This window comes from Bactrocera oleae, chromosome 4 (assembly GCF_042242935.1).
Source record: "Bactrocera oleae isolate idBacOlea1 chromosome 4, idBacOlea1, whole genome shotgun sequence".
In the NCBI taxonomy this organism is placed as follows: domain Eukaryota; kingdom Metazoa; phylum Arthropoda; class Insecta; order Diptera; family Tephritidae; genus Bactrocera; species Bactrocera oleae.
This window is the reverse complement of record NC_091538.1, coordinates 59731144-59756135: the sequence shown is the minus strand read 5'-3', so window position 1 is coordinate 59756135 and position 24992 is coordinate 59731144. Positions and strand designations below refer to the sequence as shown.

The following is a 24992-nucleotide window of genomic DNA, read 5'->3' as shown; positions in this document are numbered from 1 at the left end:
TAGCTAAATAAGTGAAGCAACTTTGTAAATAAGTGACGCAATATCTCTTCGCAAAGTCAGATAATTAACATGTGTGTTGAAGACTGCGTCCTTAATTTTAACAAATTTATTTAGCTTAGAATTTTATGGAAATTTGGGAATCTAATTTTTAGAATTTTTACCACTGTTTCGATCCCTGTTTCGTCAAAAGTCACAAACGACGCAGAGAATCCTTCGAATTTCGCTTAAACAGTGTCAAACATTGCTTGGAAGTGGTGTCACGGTTGTGTTTGTTGTCGGGAGGGAGAAAACACGGCACCCATCGCCCCGAGTGCCCGTATTTCGTGCAAGATATGACCCATACTGTCCTTTGAGGTGCTTATGATATCAATTATGTCGCTCACATTCCATCGACCGTCTGCCAATACAACGTCTGCTCATCAAACATCGAGTGCGGCCACGATGAAACTCGTTAAATCAATTTTTGACGGTCACCATTGACGGATAAGTCATGACTGGTTTTTTTTTAAACAACAATCGGATCGCTGACTGATTTCCTCTCTTTTTTCATGAATTCCCAGTCAAGTCACGTCTGATTTCATGCGTGGTCAAACCCAAACCATTTCGATTCGGTTAAAATTTTGACAGTTGACAGCAGAGGAGAATGTACAGGGTGGCTCACGAATCCTGCTACAAAAACAAACCGTACTAACTTTTTTGCTATGTGAATAATCGACTAACCTTTTTTTTATTTATTTGACTGATTATTATTTACATTTTTTTAAAATGAATGCTTGGGACACCAAAAAGAGAGTTTGGTTAGTAAAGCGTTACCATGCTTTGCAGTCCGTCATTTCCATCCAAAAGCAATTCAGATGCGATTTTGGCGGCACTCCCACGAGCAGATGAACCATTATGAGGTTGGTAAACATGTTTGGAGAATCTGGAAGTATCGCAAGAAGACCGTACCATCGAGATCCGTCTTCGTGTCAATTTAAGCAAATTCATTAGAACGTATAATTCATGATGACTGCAAATAAAAATGATTGTAATGACTGAAAAAGACAATAACTTGATAAATTTTCTGTTTATGTCTGATGACGTCTATTTTGATCTTAACGGAAATGTTAACAGGCGAAATTGCCGTAAATAGAGAGAATCAAATCAACAAATAATCCACAAGACGGAACTTCCCCAGAACAAGTCACTGTATGTTTCAGCAAGGTGTATTGTTGGGCCATACTTCTATGAAGAAAACGGTGTAACAGTAACAGATGTCAATGTTATTTAAAGATGTTGAATGATTTTTTTTACCCAGAACTGCGCAGAAGATGTATCCACGGAGGTGTACAAAACAAAACCCAGAAATCTGACAGAATTGAAGCAGCCCATTAAATCATTAATTGAGGCAATTCCGACTTTAAACCTTTAGGCCGCTATGAATAATTTTCTAATTAAGTGTCGCATATGCGTGGCTGAGCATGGAGGTCATTTACGGTCCATAACTTTAAAAATAATTGATTACATATAATAAATTAAAATTTTCCAGACAATAAACAAAAAAAAATGTAATGCATTGATTAAAAAAGAAGTAATTACGGTTTATTTTTATAATACGAGTCGTGAGCCATCCTGTACTATACGATAGTATATTTTTCTTGCAGTAAAGGTGCCAACTTGAGGTGAGGCTGACCGCTCTCGTATATTGATTGCTTAAGAATAAACTAAAATTGAATCTTCAAGATTTATTGCATTATAAATCTTTATAATATTTTTCGTTGCTCGAAAAAAAAAAACTGAAATTCCTGAAACTCTCTAATTTAATATCCAGATAACTTATAAAAATGTATATACTCGTAATTTGTGATACCCACTTACTACAAGTATAACCTTAAGCAACGACAACATTACCTCAGAAAATACCTAAATACATATAAACTTATGTACTTAAGTATATATATACTACAAGTTACGAGTATTTAATTCAATTAAATTTCTGCATATTTAGTTGAAAGACACGGAGTAAAAAGTTGAAACGCTGCCAAAGCTTTAAATGCAAATGAATTAAGAAGTCATGCATATTTTGACCTTAAAAATGAACAAAACAGAAGAATAGCAAAATCTGAAAACTCAAAGCGCTCACCCTTACATACCGGTTTTACAAAGGTATAATGGGTATGTGTGTTTTAAATGCTAATGGCTTTCTTACAAAGTCATGCGATGTTTCTCGGTATTTCTATCCAGTAGCCGTATATGCTGAAAATTGTTTGTAAATACCTATACCCACCCACGACACGCTGTATTATACCGCTACTGTTGACGTTGCATCTCATTTGGCAGCATGGAGTACTTAACAGGTGCGTAATAGCTGGCTGACGCTAGGGTGTCCTAGCTCTTCAAATGCGCATCTCTCATACAGAAGCGCCACAACACGAAGGGCAGCGCACTTTGCCGCGACGCATAGACGAAGATGAATAACGTCTGAATGACTAGCGTACAAAAATAAACAATGCCAAAAAGATGGGAATGGTGGAGGGGTGTATATTCCAGAAAACCAAAAGGCCAATGGCTGACAGTAAACAACAAAATACAAGCACACGCGCCGTAAAGCGCTATAATTGCGCAAATAAAGTATTCGCATTGGCAAAAATCATGTAGTTATTATTGTTGTTGTTGTTGTTGTTGTATTGTCGTTGGTACATGGGAAACTTTCAGACCTCGATGGTGGCTGTAATACACACGTCAGCAGAAAAAATAAACAAACAAAAAAGCGAAAAATATACGCTCACTCAATTTACTCGCTCACACCAACCGACACTCGAAAGCATTTACAAACGATGAGTTTTCATTAGATTTATTTGTGTATGCAAATGTTGCAATAATAATGACCACATTGCCCATAAAATTACTGCTGATTGCTTTGTAGATACTGCGTGCTCACAAATAAATATGTAAGTATGTAAGTATGTATTTATGTACGTATGTGTATATGTATTTATATACGTATGTGTATATGTATGTATATATGTATATCAGTGTAAGTACTGCCATGCCCAAACAAAGCCCAATAAAGTATGTGTCGTTGTGTTGGTCCAACTGCCTTCTTTCATCCACTGTTACGTTGTGGTGTGGACTTGTCATAAATCCTTGAAACTTTGTAACAACGTATGCTCTGCTTTGTCTTATCGTGTGGCGTGGCAGCCAACGGTTGTTTGTGCAAGCAGTATTAATACGCCTGCTTTAAAAGTTGAGATTAGTAGCTGTCATTTAATGAGCGTTGGTAGCAGTTTATCTTGTTTTCGTGCTTCATAAATATTTTTTCTTTCAGAAATTATTATTTTTATGCGAGGAAATTGTTAAAAATTACGTTGCTGACCGAAATTTAATTAGTGAAATAAGGCATACAGGAAGCTTCACGTGTAGTGAAGCTGAGTACAGCACGTTCATATGTATACTTATTAAATGAAAAATTTCAGTTTGGCAATAATTTCTTCCGAGTTTCTCCATCTATTTATGAAGCTTTTCGACAAGTAATAATCTCTTAATAAAGAATAAATTTTATTTGTTATTTTTTCATGACAAAAGTACGTACGTTCGAGTGTTTAGAATGTCGAGAGCCGAATGCCATTAAAAAAAAAATTACAATTTTATTAATTTTAAATTTTATAAATTCAAATTTTCTATACACTTGTTATAAGCCTCGGCGTGGATGGATTTCAGCGAGTTTTGGCTTTTCCAGTTTTTCCCTGAACAGGGTATATTAAGTTTGGCACGATCTTTGTAACAACCAAGAGGAAACCTCAGAGATTATATAAAGTATATACATATATACATATATATATAAATTATCAGTGTTACGAGTTGAGTCGATTTAGCCATGTCCGTCTGTCTGTATATATGCGAACAAGTCTCTCAGTTTTTGAGATATCAATCTGAAATTTTGCAAACGTCTTTTTCTCACTAAAACGCTGCTCATATGTCAGAACCGCCGATATCGGACCACTATAGTATATAGCTGTCATACACACTGAACAATCAGAATCAAGTGCTTATATGGAAAACTTTTTTATTTGGCAAGATATATTCACGAAATTCGGCAAAAGTTATTGTCTAAGACAATAATGCAATTTATGAAGAAATTGTTCAGATCGTATCACTACAGCATATAGTTGCATGACAAACTGCTCGATCAAAGTTCTTGTAAGCGATCTTTTGTATGGGTACTATGAAGGGTATTATAGCTACGGTGCAACCGAAGTTAACATTCGTTCTTGTTTCATAATGAAAATCGTCAGACAAAGCCTTTGCGTCGTAAACAAACAACTACCAAACATACACTAATTGATGAATGGAGATCTAACTTCATATGCACTAAAAAAATTAGTGGTACCAATCTAGGAAAAAAAATCAGATAGTTAATTAGGCTTCACTTTTCCTTCTATCTATAATGTTATCCAACAAATGGCTGGTTCTACAGTTTTTAGGACGACTCTCAAACTCGGAAGAGCTATTTTTCATGACAGAAATACGTACTTTCAGATCTTTGTAATGATAGGAGCGACGAGGTTTATAAAGATAAATTGCTTTTTATTAGAGATCTTATTAAAACTAGGATAGCACCCAAATATTTAAGACTAAAGTTCATGATAGTTTCATCCCGGAACTGTTTTGTGGTATGTTTGACAGACAAAATATTGGTTCATGACGTCATAAGGCAAAGCAAGCGGAAGTTTTGTTTACCATTACTATGAGAGTTTGACAGCTTGTGACGCTCTTCCTGCGTTCATATACAGAAAATTAGACATGATTTTGAATTCGATCTTAAGAAAAATGTCTCTATATTTACATATATTTATACCCCGAACAGGCTATATTAGGTTTACTACGAAGTTTGTAACATCCAGACGGAAACGTTACTTGACCTAATATATACTACTCATTATAGACAAAATGCAACAAATTAAACGCAAAATAATATTGAGGACTATAAATAACAAAAGTTGATAGGAAATGACCTACTGTAAATCGCTAATATCCGCTTTAGCTTACCACAGAGCATAATGATGATAAAAGTTCTACTCGAAATTTATTTACATATGGATATACGAGTATTTATACATATGTACTCTTATATATCCATGACCTATACATGTGGTCAACGAAAATTCATTGACGTTCAGATATTTACTTTCATTATAATTGAGTTTCATGAAGCAAGAGAAGTGGACAAAAGCCGCCCAAAATTCCCACAATGAGCAAATAACTTTTGTAAATGCAATTGTTTATCTCATTTAACAGCACCATAAATACGAAACACATACACACAAACTATTTAATTACACCGCAGATATTTACTTCAACGCGAAGATTCAAAGAGCCACACTGATGCTACAGACCATTCAAATTAAATTACACTTTTTCCTATAAAAGTAAATAGGTGCATACTTGTACATATATAGGTGAGTGAGCGCTTTGTGCGTGATAATAAATAAAGCGATTCCACAAAAAGGTTAAAACTAACGGAAAGTGCAGAAAGTGGCACCAATGATGCTAATTACAGCAAATGGTCGACTATTGCAAAAACATGAGAGTATTATTTATTTGTTGGTGTGTGTATGTATATATATGCCATGGGGAACTTGTGTTGAACTATAGATATGAGAATAAATGGCGTGGAAGAAAAAGTCATCAACGTAATTTATTTATTTTTGTCTGATGCGGGCGAAATGAACCACCAAAAGTTCTCTCGCAGGGTGTTTCGATATATGAAAGCAGTTCTTCTGGTTTCTCCGTTTTTTGTTTTTTTTTATATAATGAAGTGTGTTATTAACATAAATAAAGAGTGTATTAACTTTAATAAAAAAAACTTCTGAAAAAAATTTGTAGAACCTTTACTTTATCATTGATAATTTAAATCTTAATCTTCTTACAATATCATCTGATTCAAATACTAAATGTTTTACCATCTGATCAAAACTGACCCGGACTAGCAAAAAAAAAAAATTTTCAGATATTTTAATACAAATCTATATTATCGCCTTTAAAATAGGCTCATTATGAGCTAATACAAGCATGCCAATTTTCCACTTTTACACTTGTATACTTTATACACAATTTTCAACTGGAATGGCTTTCAGTGCCTTCAGTGAATTTACGTTTTTTCGGTTTCGGCTCATTTTTGGAGCGCCATTCTCTAGATTGTTGGATAGTTTCGACGCCATATTCGTAAACCCACTCTCTCGGGTCAAGTACTTTTGAGGAATGTTGGGTTGTCAAGCATTTATTTTGCAACCTCTACTCGACGCCGTTTTTCCAAAACGTTTCATACCCAAAGCATAAGTCTATTCATAAGAGATTTTGATATCATCTGCTATCTCTCTGATGCTAGCACAACGATTTTCAATCACTGTTTCTTTAATTTTCCGATAACTTTGAAAAAAGTTGTGATTGATTCGGTTTGCGGACGCAATTTAAATGTATCAGTGCGGGTAAAATTGAATTAGACATCAATACTTCGCAAATTGTATCGCTCATTTAATACATCGATTTTTTGGTATAGATAGAATATTTTCATCGTCTGGTATATGCAGAAAAAATGCTTACTCCAAAGTCTACCACTTTTTGGGTGGGCTTAAATTATATTTATAAGAAATTTCCATCAAGGAGGAATGCTATACGTATACAACAGGAATTTAAGAGTATAAAATCCAATTATAAACAAGAAAACCTCGATTAAAAATTTATTAGACAAATTAAGTTATTACGAAATGTAAAATCGACGTATTTGTAACGGAGCAACACATATACCATAATCTGATTTTCTTCTGGATACAAAACTAAATATCGCTAAAATGTAGTATTCGCACACTTTGCTGTTGCTTTCACATCCTGAAATTTTTGACAAACAGCGCACAAATTAAGCGAGCAAAAAAATGGCGAATCGAAGACGGCTTTGGTGTATGTAATAGTACGTCAGTGTAGGTAGTAAGTTAGTTACAGTTAGTGCCGTACTATGGCACTTGTCATATTTACGATGTGTGCTTGGCTGTCATCCAACAAATGGAGAGTCTTACAAGTTTTATGATGCCTCCGAAATAAAATGCTTCGTAAAAGGAGGGCGCTTTTTTGTCGTCTGTCCTAGGGGCGGCCGCTTTTAAAAAAGAACGTTTGTTTTTGATTTTGATAGAAAACTAGGCTCGAACCGAAATAATGCGGACTGTTAGTTTACATTATTGACTTTAAATATTAGCGTAAGACATATACGGAATATTATGAATGTAGGCGTTTCGCTTCTATAATTAAATTATTGCTTCCCAACAATTCATTTGAATTCTCAAGCTATTAGGAGATATATTTTATGAACCATCCAATTCTGCTCCAAATATCGGTAAAGCAATTCTTATAAGAGTCGAGCGTTTTTTGGCAATTTATAAAACAAAAAAAAAACATATTTTTATTATGCATTTCATTCATTTGTTAATTCCTGTTTAAGGAGTACAAAAAAAAAATGTCAGAACAAGAGAAAGAAGTAAAGAGGCGAAAAAAGAACGGATCTAAGTCATCAATTGTACCCTTGTGGTCGTACATTTTTTAAAAATATTTATATATTTATTTTAAGATTATTATATTATATATTATTTAAAAATTATTCATGCTAATTTTTTGTAAATCGACTGATTAGAACTTGACGTATCTTGAAGACCGCATCGAAAAAAGTAGTTTCGAGTAAAACGCGTTTAAAGCTTTAAATTGACCCTAACTAGTGGCCAGCTACACTAAAATAGCTGTAATTTTGAAAATAATTTTAACTTTAAAAAATTTCTTTTAGGAAGATATTTTGGAATATATAAGCTATTTAAATATCGAAATTTAGATTTTTTTAATTTTTGGACTAATTGGGTATAATTTTAAACATAACATCGTTTAACAAATATCGAACTATTCTAACCTTCATTGCTTATTATTTATGGCATTTAATTGTATATAATTTCGGTTTCGCCCAAACTTAGTTTTTTCTTCCTTTTTTTTATTGTTTTCTCTTCTGCAAACATTCTCCGTAATTTTATGATTCCCTTGTTTATTCATAGATCTGCATATTCGGCACAATTGCGAACATCCTCAACATAATCGTGCTAACCAAAAAGGATATGGCCAAAGCACCAATTAATAAAATACTCAAATGGCTGGCGATAGCGGACATGTTCGTGATGATCGAGTACATACCGTTCGTTTCTTATCAGTATATCTATATGAAACCAGGTAAGCGTAATTACAGCTAACTAAAGTTTATTAAATATTTACTACAATATATACACAGGCACATATGTAAATAAACAATTTGTATTTACATGTGTTAATTTAAGGAAGTCTTGTGGCCATTGCCTATTCATGCCAGCCTACTCCAATTACACTTTAACTACCTGTAGGCACATAGTTAATGCTACATAATTAATGTTATGAATTTGCATTTATCACTTGTTTGTTACAAAAGAATTAACTGTATGTATACACATGTGTTTGTTTGTATTCGGTTTCAGGCGAGGAGGATTTCAGCTATGCCTGGGCGGTTTTCGTCCTTTTTCACATGCACTTTACACAAATTCTGCACACGATATCCATCGGACTGACGGTGACTTTGGCAATATGGCGCTACGTGGCCATAAGGTATGTGCGCATGCGTGTTGTATGAGTTGGCAATTAATGGCCTTGTGCACACATGTTCTTACTATGTAAATAGTTTTTGTGTTTTACTCCTTTGCCGTTGTGTGTGGTCATGTTGATGTTGTTTTGGTATACATTTTTTAAATTCAGTTGTGTGTGAGTTGATAACACAGAGTTTGACGTTTTGAAAACTTATGCATGTGCTCCTGCAGTAGTATTTGTTCGTGTTGAAAAAGGCTTCTATGCATAATTTGCTTTGTTCTAATCTAGTTTTTAGTTACTTGCCGCACTAGCAAAATTGCTTGAAATTTTCCATGAATTTAAATCTATATTAAAAATCATTTATATGTACATTGTTGTAATTGCTTTGTCATATTCGCTTTCCTACTGCAGCGAATGGCATGTACTTTGTCAAAATATTCCGGTACTTATCATTTAAGCAACCATAATGTTTAGTCCATAATCAGAGAGTGAAGTGTAAGTGTAGCTTTTCATAAAAAAGAGAGCATTTTAACTGTGTCCTTAAGAGCCATCGTTATGATTCCTAACAAATGTTAACCTCACTATAATAAGTAATACAAGAAATTGATTTTGATCGATCAGTTTGTATGGCAGCAATTTCTTCGGAAATTGTACCATTACCTTGGAGAATAATCTATGCGAAATTTTATGCAGATATCTTATCAAATTAAAAGGTTTTCCGTACAAAGACTGGATTTTGATCGATCAGTTTGAGCAGCGTCTTTGAGAGATAAGGACGTGTGCAAAATTTCATATCGATATCTCAAAAACTCAATGACAAGTTCTCGTATATACAGTAAACTTAAAATATCTTACTTTGAAATAATTAGTTCGATAATTCGGTACGAAACTTTTTTGGATATTAAGTTTTTTCCAATGTCTTCTGCTTACTTAATTGTTTCTGTTTTAAACATATAGCACCTAAAACTAAATCAGCCAAATATAGTGTAATGCGAGTATACGAGATTTGTTCAAAAAGTATCGCGAATTTTGTGTTTCTTAATAAAGTGCTTATTTATTCATGAATATCTAGTTTGTCCCCTTCAAAGTAATCATCTCTAGATATAATATATAGTCTGTCCGTCCATCCCTACGTACAAGCTATAGCTGGAACACAAATTGATATATCTTGACAAAATACGTATTCTTTTGTTCCTGGCAACTTTGATGAAGGTGGTATTGTGCGTAAAATTGGATGGTTGCCACGCTCACACAATGTCGTTGATCAAAAAGTCATAACTTTCTACAACTATGCCAAAAAATTATACTTAAAATCTTCAATTTGGCTTTAAAAGATCTTGAAAAGTTGGCGAAACCTCGTCCTTCAATCGGTTAAAGTATATAAATTCCTCACATACTGCTAAAGTTACCTTAACCAAGCTTAGTGAAAACATTTCTCTGTAGCATTTCATGCAGTATAAATTTTGAATATACTACCTCATCTAAAAATGATTGAAACCGGAAAAAAAATAATTTTCAAACTCTGGGATATAATCCGATACGGAGATCTTTATCAAAAAAAAATTCGTTTGCTATCATTTTCTCAGAAAATAGTTTTTGGGTGGAAGTTATAACCTTACATTTTTCCTATAAATAGAGAAATGTTTTCCATGAAGGGTATTACTCGTATAGCTGCGGTTTTTCTCGTTATTAAATTAGCAGGCAATTATTAAATTATTAGGCAATTTTGAAAAATCTAGTGTAATGCTAGGCCTTAATCTTTGCACATATGTCAACATATACGCGAAAGCCTTACCATTGTTTTAATTAATTAACAGAATTAAATAAAAACAAGTAAGGAAGGGCTAAGTTCGGATGTAACCGAACATTTTATACTCTCGCAAAGTCAAATGGTATTCTCGTTTGAGATTTCTTTGTGGATTGACTGATATTTTCGGTAGAAGGTCAACTATAGGCACTGGGGTCCACATATTTAGTACTTAGGGGTTTGAACAGTTTTGGTTCGATTTAGAAAGTTTTTGGTCACAAGGTGGCATACTTTAAACGTATTATTCACGCAAAGTTTTACGCCGATATAATCATTGTTGCTTGATTTGCATAGTGGAAAGTGAAAGAATCAAGTGGTATTTAAAATGGTGTCATATGGAAAATAGGCGTGGTTGTAATCCGATTTCGCCCATTTTCGCACTATGCCATAGAAACATGAAAAGAACGTTATGCACCGAATTTGGTTGAAATCGGTTGAGCAGATCTCAAGATATGGGTTTTCACCTAAAAGTGGGCTGTGCCACGCCCACTGTCTAATTTTGAACGCGGTTCCTATAAAGTCATCTTATACCATCTCAGAGATAAAATTTAATGTCTCTGGCGTGTTTAGTGCTTGATTTATCGCGATTTTAGTAGTTTTTAACAGTACCGTTATATTGGGAGTGGGCGGAGTTGCCACCCGATTTCAACTATTTTCACACCGTCAATAGAAGTGCTAAAAACATTGGCTTCCAGTGAATTTTGTTATTATAGCATTAGCGGTTTAGGAGATATGCACATTAAACCTATTAGAGGCGGGACCACGCCAAAAAAATTTTAACTGCAGATGCCCCTTTCTAATGTGATCCTGTGTACCAAATAACAGTATTGTATCTTATTGCGGAGCTTAGTTATGGCAAGTTATTTGTTTTTGATTAATGGCGTTTTGTGGGCGTGGCAGTGGTCCGATTACGCCCATCTGCAATACCAACCGTCTCACGGTACCATGAAACATGTCTACCAAGTTTCATAAAGATATCTCAATTTTTACTCAAGTTAGAGCTTGCACGGACGGACAGACGGACGGACGGACGGACGGACAGACAGTCACCCGGATTTCAACTCGTCTCTTCATCCTGATTATTTATATATATATAACCCTATATCTAACTCGATTAATTTTAGGTGATACAAACAACCGTTAGGTGAACAAAACTATTATACTCTGTAGCAACAGGTTGCGAGAGTATAAAAATTTAATTTTTATCTTGCATGTAAGTAAAAACCCTCATGTCAGCACATTTCTGTATTATCCTCACGTGACACATAATAATTATTTATTGGCTCATACCAGGGTTGCAAATAATGCATTAAAAAATAATTGAATTTTAATTTGAATTTGAGGACCTTCGTGACTACATCTAACTTTATAACAAAAGTATCGGTGAATCTGTAAGATATCTTAATGAATCTAAGTGGTAATCTTCGCCTGATCATATGGTGGTCTGATGGTAAAATTGGATAACATCGGTTCCGTACTTCCCCTGGACCCCATATATCACTCATTTTCAATCTTCTGGTTGACTTAATACAGTAATGGCATGAAATGGTTATGCTATTTTAGAAACAATGTGGTTTGATATTAATAATTGCAGAAAATATTTTGACGCTTTCGATTCTTACAAATTGCAAGCCTATTTTATACTTGTATTTGGCTGCATTCGGCTGGGTGTTTTCAAATTCCGAAGAGACTATAAAGGCATACCAGCAATACCAGATTTTTTTACGGGCGCAATAAATATTTTTAACACTTGGCTCTTTTGAATGAAGAAGATGTTAATTTTTTTATGGAGCACCCCTAGCATAGTAGTGGCAGCCTAAAAAAGGCAACTTTTGAGAATTGAAGTAAAAACTACAAGTACTGTATTACAAATTTTAAAATTAGTGGGTAAAGTTTTTGTAGAAAAAAATTAAATATTTTTCGAGTTTTTAACGCGATCACCAACGGCGCTAAAAAAGGTCTTACACTGTTGCAATGATTCGGACCTTCCCCGGATGAAATTACAAAAAAAAATTCTTTACTATTTAGAAGTTATTGTCTTTACAATGACTTATGCTCGAAAATCGGTCGAAAAAATCAAAAATTAGCCAAACGGCGGTATTTGCAATAAATATAATTTCAGACAAAATTTTGTTCGTTTTTGGCCTGCCAAAATTCGATTTTTGGTCAGATCAAAAAACTCATAGATCATTGTATGGAGAAATATAGGTATATATAGAACATGCAGAAAGAAAATTATAGTATATGTTTATAGTATTAAAAAATTTAGTTTTGCGAAAAACGCTTTTAAATATAAAGTAACGGAGCTGATTGAACTGAGCGACTACGCTCTAGAAAGTTAATTTTTTATAATTTCATTCTGTAGTAATCCATTTTCTTCTTCTTTTATTAATACATATGTAAATACATACATGATATATTTATATATGTCTGTATGCGTGTATGCCTTATTTTATCTGTAAGCAGGTTGCTGGTCATGTGTAGGCGTTTCACACAAAATCAGCATCAAGGACTGTATTGTAAACATCGCCCGCTGATCCTCTGATTGCTTACAATTTTGTACATATTTAGCAATCCACAATTAAATCCTTTTATTATACGAAAATGTGCACAAACAGCACGCATTTTCTGCCCCTGAAATCTATACAGATTGGTTCAATTAAAATTGGATGGCTGTGTTTATTGCCATTTTCACATAACATACCATATGTATTTATATGTATAACTAAGTTGCTGGAACATCGTAATTACAAGGCCAATGGTCTTTACGTTCAAACATAATAATATCTGTGAATCATTTCTTGGTACGAATTTATTGGAAATACGAGCATGTGCCAATAAATAATTCTGTTGTGCCACGTGAGGATAATATAGAAATGTATTGACATGAGGGTTTTCATTTACACGCAAAAAAAGGAAAAATTAAATTGGATTCTATGAAAAACTGTGGGTTTAAAAAAAATGGTAAAGCTTTCACGTTAAATAAAAGTTGACAAATACAAGTACTTGTATGTAGTAGGATGTCCGATGAGTAAGGTATAACATCTCTCCAGAATTTTTAAAATTGCTCATAAGCCTCCTAATAGTTTTAATAAGCTAACACACTTCACAGAAAACGTTTCTCTATTTATAGGAAACATTTAAGGCTTTAACTTCCATACAAACATTTTTTTTTTTCAGAAAATTAGGGCAAACCAATTTTTATTAATGAAGAAAGTAATTCATGTCAAATTTCGTGAAGATATCTTGTCAAATACAAAAGTTTTCCATACAAGTAGTTGATTTTTATCGTTCCGTTTATATGGCAGCTTCTTATAAAGAAAAAAAAGTGTACAAAGTGCCAGATCGATATCTCAAAAGCTTGGGGACTAATTAGCGTATATGCAGACGAAACCTGTTTTATGATATTAAAAGCTAATGCATTATTTAAAAATTGAAAATAATTTTGAAGACTCTAAATTACAACCCCGATTAAACCAAGTGATAATTTGACTTTGATAGTTACTAATAATATCTAGATTATGGATTGCAATATTCGGACTAAAGCCAAGAGGAGATTTTTTAAGGCTATTACGAAAAGAGCAAAGCGGTTTTATTTGTAATTTATTCAGCTATAAGCACAGGTATCATAGGCGTGGCAAATAGTCTATAAAATAGGTGGAATAACCGTATATACAGGCTTAGAGACACAACAAATAGACATCGGAGGATATCAGCTGATACACATCCTAGAATGACTGTCTATGAAAAAACAAATAAATCCGAAGTGGATTTATTGAAAAATTGATTCAACATAGTCATATATAATGTCATGAATAAAGGATATATAAATGTCCGCTGTGTACTGTACTGACTTCGACAGTAATAAATCAATCATTTCGTTCGCTACTTCCCTTCAATTCAAGTGCCATAGTACTCCTTGCGACTCGTGTTTGCAATCAATATCAGAAAAGACCAGATTCAGTCTTTGGAATCGACTAAACTTTACGTACTGCTTTTAGAATAAAAATCCCTGATTAGATCATGTGAACTGAAAGTTTCCAAAAATTGCTTATATTAGAGTTCTCAATGCGATACTGGTTGATGATTGCAGAGAAAAGGCCAAGACACATCTGTGTTTAAAGTTAATGAATTATTTCTACAAATTTCACACGATTGTTGAATTTAGAGCAGAGTCTTTTCGAAGTCAATCACTCTTTCGTGACCGACTTAAAATATGTACGAAGCTCAATTAGTCAGATGACAAAATAAGGGAGAGTGTAAGTCAATGATCCAGTTGAAAGACAGGCGCTAAATATTATATATATATATATATGTATGGTATACTTGTATGTACTTAGATTTATATATATCATAATTTTCATTCATTCTTAATGTTGTAGCATTCCACTTTTCAAAAACGAATATTCAGAGATATATGTAGACCAGGGTAGATAATTTTTGAAAACAAATAAAATCATAATAGGATGAAACGTAGCGGAAACGAAAGACAAAATGATAAATATTAAAGGAAAAATAATTTACGAGCAATCTGAGGTCAAGAAAAGGAGGAGAGGAGCGTGTTTAAAAACGATTTATCTCGATTTCCAGCAAAACTGTGAGTCCTATCGAAAAAAGTTAAATGGCAATGTTGCAGGTATCCAAAGATCTATAACTTTTGTATATAGACTTTTTTACATAACCTCAGAATGTATGTGAAAAATTCAAATAACAAAATGTTTGGCTTTTTATACCCTCGCAACTTGTTGGTACAGAGTTGTTTGTATCACCTAAAACTAATTGAGTGAGATAAAGGGTTATATATATATATAAATAATCAGGATGAAGAGACGAGTTGAAATCCGGGTGACTGTCTGTCCGTCCGTCTATGCAAGCTGTAACTTGAGTAAAAATTTAGATATCTTTATGAAACTTGGTACTCATGTTTCTTGGTACCGTAAGACGGTTGGTATTGCAGATGGGCGTAATCGGCAACAAGATATAAGAGTCTTGTATACAGCATCAAGGGCATCTGCAGTTTAAATTTTTTTAAAGTGGGCGTGGTCCCGCCCCCTAATAAGATTAATGTGCATATCTCCTATACCAGTGAAGCTATAATAAAAAATTCACTGGGAACAAATGTTTTTAACATCGACGGTGTGAAAATGGTTGAATTGATGGTCTGGGATGGTATAAGATGATTTTATAGGAACCACGTTCAAAATTAGATAGTGGGCGTGGCACCACCCTCTTTTAAGTGAGACCCCATATCTTGGGATCCGCTTAACCGATTTCAACCAAACTGGGTACATAAAATTCTTTTCATATTTCTATTTTATAGTATGAAAATGGTCGAAATCGGATTACAACCACACCTACTTCCCATATAACACAATTTTAAATTCCATCTGATTTTTTCACTTTCTAGTATGCAAATCAAGCGATAATGATTATATCGGCGTAAAACTTTGCTTAAATACGTTTAAAGTATGCCACCTTGTGACCAAAAATTATCTAAATTGAACCAAAACTGTTCAAGCCCCTAGGTACTGAATATGTGGACCCCAGTGCCTACAGTTGACTCTTTACCGAAAATATCGGTCAACAAGAACAAGGCGGCAAGATCCACAAAGAAATCTAAAACGAGTATACTATTTGACTTTGTGAGATATAAAATGTTCGGTTACATCCGAACTTAGCCCTTCCTTACTTGTTTGTTTTTATGTTGAACAAAAAAAATTTTTTCTTCTACAAAATTTGCTGAAAACTTATTTTCCTATGTCCCAAACACACTGTATATTTTTTTTTAAATTAAAATATTTAATATTTCTTTTATATTGACCTAATATCGAAAAAAACCAAATTTTCAATAAAAAATTCTCAAGTTAAAATATTCGATTTTTTTATGATTTATGTTCGCCGAAATATTTACTTCTGAGGTTTAAAAAATATACACTTTGCTATGGTAAAATATGTGTAAAAAAATTTTATAACTACAAGATACAAATAAAAAAACCCAAAAACTGCGTTATTCGAATTTTTCACATAAATTTTAGAGGTTATGTGAAGAAAATTTGTATACAAAAGTTATAAACCTTATCATTACCTATAACATATATTTCCTATAGGACTCGTTGTTTTGCCTGATATCGAGATAAACCCTTTTTAACCCTTAAAAGCTTAACCACGCTCCTCCTCTTCCTCTTTCTGATCTCAGATCGGACGTAAATAATTTTTTCTTTAATGTTTGCAATATGATCTCTCGTCTTCAATGGGTTTCAACTTACTAAGAATTTCTTTCGTTTTTTATCACTTTCAAAAGCTTTTGCACTAGTCTAACACTCGAAATCAGATTTTAGACGGACTTCTCCTTATAAACTGTGTGCTCAAACCGAATCGATAAATATTTCTTTCCCAAAATAATTAGCTTACTCCTGCATGGATATTATTTGCAAACTATTTGAGATTATCGTGGTATAGAAGGTTGCCACCAAGCATGCATACATATATTTAATTCACAAATCTCATAAACCCAAAATGGTAAATGGTTCAATAGACAGAGTAAGTAAGTAAATGATTATTTATTAATTAATAGTTTCAAAAATGGTAAAGACGTTCTTTGAAATATTGTTAATTTCTTCAATTAACTGTATTCATATTTAAAGCAATTTCTAAATTTTTTTTTCATTCTTAATAGCTAAGGCACTTAGTTGTGTAGTACGTATGTCCAACATAGAAGTAATAAGTAGTTGTAACTAAAATGTGTTTGCCTCAGAAGTATTTTTTGACAATGCTGGCGAAAAAAAAACAACAACAATATTTTAACAAAGTTTTGAAATTTTCTCCCTTTTTATTCGATTTACGGTTATTCTTACTACTTTTTTTTCGAAAAATACAATTTCTTTTTCTTTAAATTCGTTCTGCAAATTGGTTTTATGGTTTGAAAACTGCTTTTATCTCGCTTCTGGCTTTCCTTTCGCTGTTCTTTTTATTTTTGTAGCAAACTTTTTCCTACTCTCTTTTTCAGACATCCACATGGACGTTTTGCGGCCTTTCTGCTGTCACATTGCACCGAGGCGATTATATTCTCCTTCATTGTGTCACCGATTGTCTGCTTTCCGACACTCTTTGTATTCAAGGTGCGCGAGAGTTATGTGGAGGACAGCCAGGAGCCGTTGTATCACGTCTACGCGGACAAGGATACGCAATTGTACAGGTAGGTGTGTGCATATGCATACGATGCGAATTTATCGGTATATATTGTATATAATATTGTATATATGTATATCTCAATTGGCGTAACACTTGATGCATATGTCCAAATAAATATGTATGTGCGTGTGTGCTCAGTGGTTTATGACGGTGCTAGCGCAAAATTTATACTGTACATATATTGTTCCCCCTGCGAGTAGGGGTAAGAATTTACCCGCGTTAAGGCATGCCTGTCGTAAAAGGCGACTAAAAGCCAAATGCACTATGACTGTTATTATGTACCTTTCTCAGTAATATCAGCATAGTATGTCAGAAAAAGTGCTATAATACTCAGCTTGAACTGATACTATAGACTTTAAATGAAAAAGCAAATAAAAAGACATTTGAAGTTCAAGCGACAAATGTCACCAGTCATTGAGTAATGGGTTGCTCAACTGGCAGTAGTTTCGGCTACACAGTTTTACCGGAGACTTTCTGTTACCACGGGGAGCAGAAAGCCCTTGGACTTCGGTCCAATCTGCTCATTGGGTTATGGCCCCTTTGGGGAGATTCGTGGTGGCTGTGGTTGAAACCTAAATGCAGGAAGAACTGAAAATTCAGCCTAACTGTTTTTTTCAGTTCTAAAAAGAAGTTGCAAAAAGCAACTGGTTTCCGTAACCGAAAACAGAAGAGGTTTTAGGTCGGCCTCGAATCTTACCAAGATGGTAGTGTGGGCCCAGACACACTGCCACTGGTAACCAAATTAATACTTGCAAATAACTCGTATTATTTGGGGCGCTTATCAACGCATTGTATTGATACGCTGTGCTTTGGAGCACCGTGAGGTAAAGCCGTCGCCGGCAGGTACTCACGTAAATCAACAACGAAAGTTGTACATATATTGTTTTGTAGCGTATATATACCTTTAAAATCTAGGAGAAAGTTACAAAGGAAAAAAAATTAAAATTTTATTTTTGGCATTGCTGCTATGAGAAACAGAGTTTGGCACTCTAAAGATAAATTATTCACGATAAAACGTGGCGCGTGATGAATACCCGCATTGGTTGCATCACTTATATACTCAAATCTTTAAATCTGATATCATACAGACAGACAAAATTGAAACACAATATATACAGCATTTAATTCAAAGGCTTTAACTTCATATCTGTACCTTCACGTGAATTGTAATGAATAAAGGTTTAAAATTACGGGGTTTGTTTAAAAAAAATATCGCGAATTTTGTTCTTCTTAAAAAAGTGTTTATTTATGCATGAATATCTATTTTGTCGCCTTCAACGTAATCATCCCTTGATATAATGCACTTCTGGCAGCGTTTATTCCAATCCTCAAAGCACTTTTTATATATTGTATGGTCCCCTATGTACCGGCGGATCGGTTTCAAGAAATGCCTTGGCTGACGCAGATATCAGAAGCATTTCGGAAGGTCCAACTTAGGTTATCCGTGCATCGACAATCCAGAAAATTATACCAATTCGTCAACGAGATAACAAAAAAAATAACAAATAACTTTTACTACTACAAGAAAATGGAAATTAAGTTTGTAGGATATAATATATATTTGTTAGAGCCACATTTTAATCAAAAAAAACATGCACATTTAGTTTGATTAAGATATTTTACAATATTCAGTCGCTATATAGTCATCAAATAATATTGAGCCCCTCAAATTCGGGGTCTGGGTCTTGAAAACGTGTAGTCCGATATTGAAAATTTTTAGGTGAAAATTGCCACATATTAGCTTAGTAGACCGTTAGTGAGATCAATAACCTTTGGCGATGTCGATGACCCCTCCAGAGGTTAGTTGCGTTTTTCTATTTTTAGGGACTTCTGGTGAAGTCGGTGACCATTTAGCGAAGTCCACAACCTTCCATGACAACAATGTCCCTTTTTTTTACTTTAAACGTGGTTCACAACCCTTTTTGAGGTCAATGAGCCTTAGGCCTGTTGATCTCGCTAATGGTCATTGACTATTTTCGTAAAGTTTCTGACCTATTAAAACATTTTTTTTCTGCACGATAATTTTAAGAGTTTCGCATCATATTATCTTTGAATTCAGATATACAAAATATTATAGAAATTGTAAAAAAGAAAAGAAAAGCGTGATCTATAATGCTCCGTACACAATAAAAAGTTTCCATAAAAGAACTTGAACGTTCAGTTTGTATGGCAGCTATAGGCTATAGTTGTCCGGTATTAGCGGTTCCGACAAATTAGCAGGTTATTTGGGGAGTAAAGGACGTGTGCAAAATTTCAATTCGAATTCTCGAAAACTAAGCTCATCACGCAGATCATTTGCGTATGTATATGTTTTATAGCTATATATTTTAAAGGGCATCCCACCTTTCCTTTTGGGTGTTACAAACTGCGTGGCATACTTAATAAACCTTGTTCAAGATCAAAATGTAGTTACAGCAATATCAAGAAAGGATTTAGTTTGCACACATACACACTTATATTTGCTCTCTTTGAAATGAGTGCAGCAGAACTTGATCCAGTCAAGAAACCGTGCGTCCGTGCGTATAATTAAATAAAAGTGATTATATGCAAATGGGATAATCTGAATGACCAAGGTATCGTCGGTGTTGCCATCTAGACAGCGCAAAACTCAATTTCTGACTCATCAACACTTATGTTGTGGCATGCCATAAATATAAGTACACTGAATTTTTGCTGATGTCAACTAGATTAGATTAAAGCTGTGCGTACTTACTCAGTGGCATTTACACATAAACGACTTTCATGATGACAGAGATGACGAAGAGGAAATACTAACGTAAAGTAACTTGTATCAAGGATTTTAGCTTTTCCTTTATCTGCGCATTGCAAACGTTAGCTCAAGTTGCAAAGCAAATATTTATATAAAGCAAAAAAAAATATACACTGAAGCGATTTGCAGTGTATCCTTTCACCAGATTGCAATGAATGTCAACTCGTTTACTTAGCTACGCACATTCGTTTGGGAGTAATATCGTTATCACAAGTAACAAATATACATGTATATACCATATATATACCATATATACATACGCCTTTGAGTTTAGTAGTGATTTGAGTTATTTATTTTGTCTCGCAAGCGGTTAAAAGTTTAAAGCAACTAACTCCAAAATCTGATTCCTTAAAGCAAATTTGCCCCAAGAGTACGTGCAACTGCTTCGTTTTGCTTTATAATATTTTATTTTTTCTTAGAGGTGTATAATTTCTTTAAGGGTTAGCTGTCTAGGTAAATACACATATCGGAAATCTCATATCGGAAACTCGGTGAGTTTTCCATATTCGATTCCGCTGAACTTTTCGCAACTGGAAACATATTAAAGAAGTAAACGCGTTAACTTCGGTTGCACCGAAGCTATAATAACCTTCACAGATGCATTTCTTATACCAACTATTCAACAGTTTGCATTCGACGGCAAACGTTTTGCCAGTTCTTTCTCGCCTCTTTGTTTGATATAAATAATCTTCAGGTCGAATTAAGGTTTATTAATAACGAAACAAGAAAAAACGTTGATTTTGGTTGCACCGATGCTATAATACCCTTTACAAATACAAAATATGCTATAGTGGTTCGAACTAAACGATATCTTCAGATATAGCACCGTTGTTTTAGACAATAACCCGTACAAAATTTTGTAAAGATCTCTCGTCAAATGAAAAAGTTTTCCATACAAGTTATTTTATTTAGTTTGTATGGCAGCTATATGCTATAGTGATCCGATGGCGGCAGTTTCGACAAATGAACAGTTTCTTGGGAAGAAAAGAATGTGTGCAAAATTTCAAATAAATACCTCACAAACTGAATGACTAGTTCGAAGGTCACAACATTTCCTTCTGGGTGTTAAAAATTTCGAAGAAAACAGGGTGTTCAGAATATAAAAAATTGTTCTAACAATTGGAAACTAAGATCATGTGATTTCACTATTTTAAACTATTTATTAGTGGTGTAACCAACATTTGGGCGCATTGGTTAGGTACTACCATCTTTGCCAGAAAAAGTGATGCAAACCTGCACCTTCTGTATGGTCTTCCTAAGGTATAATCGCAGTGTTGATATTTTGATAGAGCAGGGAAGTTCATAAATATTTCTTAAATAAAATATTTTTGCTCAACTAACTGTTGCAGCATTCTTGAGACTCATCCGTTATATATCGATATATAGGTATTACTGATATTAAATTAAAAGACATAACCCATATTAGACAAGTTCAAAAGTCCTAAAAAAAAAAAAACCACCCACATGCATAAAAGATTTTCTTTCGGTATCTCGGGCAATAAAAAAACGAAATATCAGTAGAACCAGACTATAAATCGAACAGGCATTCAGAGAAATCAGAAGCGTGTAATACATATTTGCTATTTCATTTACAGAAGCTAACAAACATTTCTCCCCTTCCCAACCACATGCATTGTCTGACCTTGGCGCACTAATAACTCATGTTCCTATTTCCTTAAAGTTCCTATTTAAAATTCTTATTGTGACTTGCATTTGCTATGTCTTACATTCGGCCAATTAACAGCATAGTTTCGTTTTGCTCAGAAGGTTTATTGCTGCATAATTCGAAGTTCGTTGAAATTGTGTGAGAGACTTATTCGAAATTACAGTGATCCTCTTTTCTTGTGTAGTAGTACATTGTAACAGTTCACAAACAAAGCTTTTCTCTTCCGTTTATAGTTTCTGGCAGGGACAATGGGATGCCCAACTCGTTCCAGTGTGAGAGCGCCTCAAAATTAGCGTTTTTTATAACACTTTCCATTGTAGCCAGATCGGACAAAATAAAAATTTTTGGGAGTTTAAATTAAAATACCCAGCATTTATTTAGCTTAAATATTATTATTCAATTAGGACGGTCCTCCTTTCTTATGTAGTGTATTGTAAAAATTCGCCAAATAAAGTAGTATAATTTCGTTTGCTGTAAGATTGTTATAATTATTATTTTTTTTTTACTTTTCAAACATCAGATTTGGTGCATGTTTTTTTCGGATTTATTTTATATTCACTTTTTCAACTAGGCAGTTAAGTGCGATTTTTCGAAGGTAAAACGACGAGTTGTTGTGGTTATATTAAAAATATTTATTTACTTTGTCTTCTATTTCAAAAAAAATTTTTTCGGTTTTTACTACACAATAATTTTTTATGCTTTATTAATATATAATGCTAGTATTATGCTTAAAAAAAAGAACAAGAAAAAACGTTAATTTCGGTTGCACTGAAGCTATAATACTCTTCACAAATACAAATGTTCCTTACAAGAACTTGAATCCGATCGTTGTATATATTGTATGGCAGCTATATGATATAGTGATTTGATCTGAACAATTTCTGCTGAGAATACATTGTTGCCTTAAACAATAACTTATGCCTAATTTCGCACCGAATTCGTTATGTTTTGTACATTTAAGATAATTTACACGTTCAATAACATCTGCAAAATATTTGTCATAAAGTATTTAAAGAATTACTATTTTTTTTTGTTGAGATTTTGGTAAATTATTCCCTAGAAAACATTTATAAACAAATAAAGAGTTAAGTACACATATTTTCTCTTTAAGATATTCAGTTTTTTTTTGAGTAGTTGCCTAAATTTGACATTGCTGTAGACTATGACATAGGATGTTAGTAATACGCATTACACAAACCACTATATTTCAGCTGTCTGTGCTCTTCCCACGATAGTCGGGACTACGTAACCGTAATAGACTCGAGATTGTTTTTCCGATCAAGGACTGTCAACTCCCCAACATTACTCCAAATTACTTCGGCGATTTTTTCTGCCAACCACAACAACTGCCTGTGCTCAGTAGCCGGTTGCAATGCATAATATAAATTGAGGTGTATGTTTAAGAAGAGACTAATATACTCGTGCAAAATGCAATGAATTTTATTGTTATTTTCTATATAACCAAGTTTAGTTTTAGAATTTGTTATATTTTTTAATTGATATACTGAACCTAATTACCACATCGCCAAAAACTTAACAGAATTAAATAAAAAATAGATTTTGTATTAATTTCGGTTTTAAATTTTAGTAAAGTTTTACATAAATATAAAATTATACAAATAATACCACTCACATGCTTGAACAATTTTGATTTATTGCGGCCAGTAATTTCCTGCGAGTTTCAATAATACATTTTATAAATTCAATATTATTGGTGGTCTCTACGTAACACTGATTCATTGCAGCTTCTTTATATAAACGCATACGTTTGTTGATATCATAACCGATTAGCTGCAGTATAAAAAATATATTTAGTATAAGCATAATTAGGTACATGTGTATTTTAATTCAAATATATTTTTGAATTAATTGTATTAAGCGCACTTATACACGTATTCCTACTGTAGCATACTTTTATGCGCCAATTTTATTAACCCTCCAAACATCCTCTTGTTAATCTATGCTCACTCACCAAGGGCATTTCCAGTTCACTTTGATTATCGCTTAGAGCGCAAGTTTTGCCATTGCTTTCGCATTCCACCAATTTATTTCGGAATTTATAAAACATTTCCGCTTCGGTTTTATAGAGTTCGTAGACATCGCTCTTGCTCGCTTTTTGGCTATATATTTTACGGCATTCTTCACTCATAGCATTCATATCGGATTCCATTTGAAAATCGCAAGTATACCAAAAGTTTACGTGTCCGCTTTGTTCACCGCTACAGCTCTGTAAAGCTTTTGCTTGTGATATTCTTTTGAAATTGTCCAGTAAACAACACTTACTTGGTAAGAGCTTATAAAAGCAACAAGTACGATTAAAATTTTGATCATGTTTCGGTTTCAATATTATATAATGATGCAAAGAAAATGTTCCTGAAATACTTTTGACGTTATACTTTTTATTTATTAAAAATAACTAAATAATGAGCGTCAAACTAAACAAAAAAAAAAAACAAGGAAGGTTTTGAAAACGTAATAAAATTTACAAATATTAGAAAAAATTTGTTAATTTCATTGCATAGACCAGAGTAGAAAATTTTGAAAGCAAAAAAAATCATAGTAGTGACCCATTGGAAAAGCAAGATAAAATAACAAAAATGAAAAGAAAAATAATGTACGGGCGATCTGAGGTCGCTGAGGGGAGCAATTGAATTGTCAAGTGTCATAAATGGTTTATCTCGATTTCCGGCCAAATTATGAGTCCCAAGGAAGCACATATATATATAATATATATATATATATATATATATATATATCTGTAACTTTTCTATTTACAAAATATTCACATAACCTCAATATTTATGTGAAATATGCAAAAAACCAAGTCTTTGATTTTTTTATTTATAACTTCTACAAAGAAAATTTTTTTCACGAAATTTAGGGTGAACTAACCATTTCATATCCCAAACATGTTGTAATTTTTTTTAATTTAAAAT

The 24992-nt window shown here is 33.4% G+C and overlaps 2 protein-coding genes across 4 annotated transcripts in view; one reads left to right on the top strand and one right to left on the bottom strand.

The window, feature by feature from the left end:
- LOC106622154 (G-protein coupled receptor dmsr-1) overlaps window positions 1-24992 on the top strand; it is a 255903-nt gene that overhangs the window by 218142 nt on the left and 12769 nt on the right. For both annotated transcript variants that reach the window (XM_070108720.1, XM_070108721.1), the window contains 3 exons: window positions 8067-8238; window positions 8517-8643; window positions 17436-17624. In XM_070108720.1, the coding sequence (XP_069964821.1) occupies window positions 8067-8238; window positions 8517-8643; window positions 17436-17624 (488 nt within the window). The remainder of the gene's footprint in view (window positions 1-8066; window positions 8239-8516; window positions 8644-17435; window positions 17625-24992) is intronic.
- LOC106622155 (uncharacterized) lies at window positions 756-24466 on the bottom strand. Of its 2 annotated transcripts, none has more exons than XM_036358073.2 (4): window positions 24340-24466; window positions 24029-24283; window positions 23690-23847; window positions 756-1009 (listed from the first exon to the last, which is right to left on the bottom strand). In XM_036358073.2, the coding sequence occupies exons 1-4, from the start codon at window positions 24385-24387 to the stop codon at window positions 799-801; spliced, it is 672 nt and encodes a 223-aa protein (XP_036213966.2). In that variant the 5' UTR covers window positions 24388-24466; the 3' UTR covers window positions 756-798. The 2 variants fall into 2 exon arrangements, with proteins under 2 accessions (XP_036213966.2, XP_014096722.3); XM_014241247.3 differs by lacking the exon at window positions 756-1009 and adding an exon at window positions 22767-23040.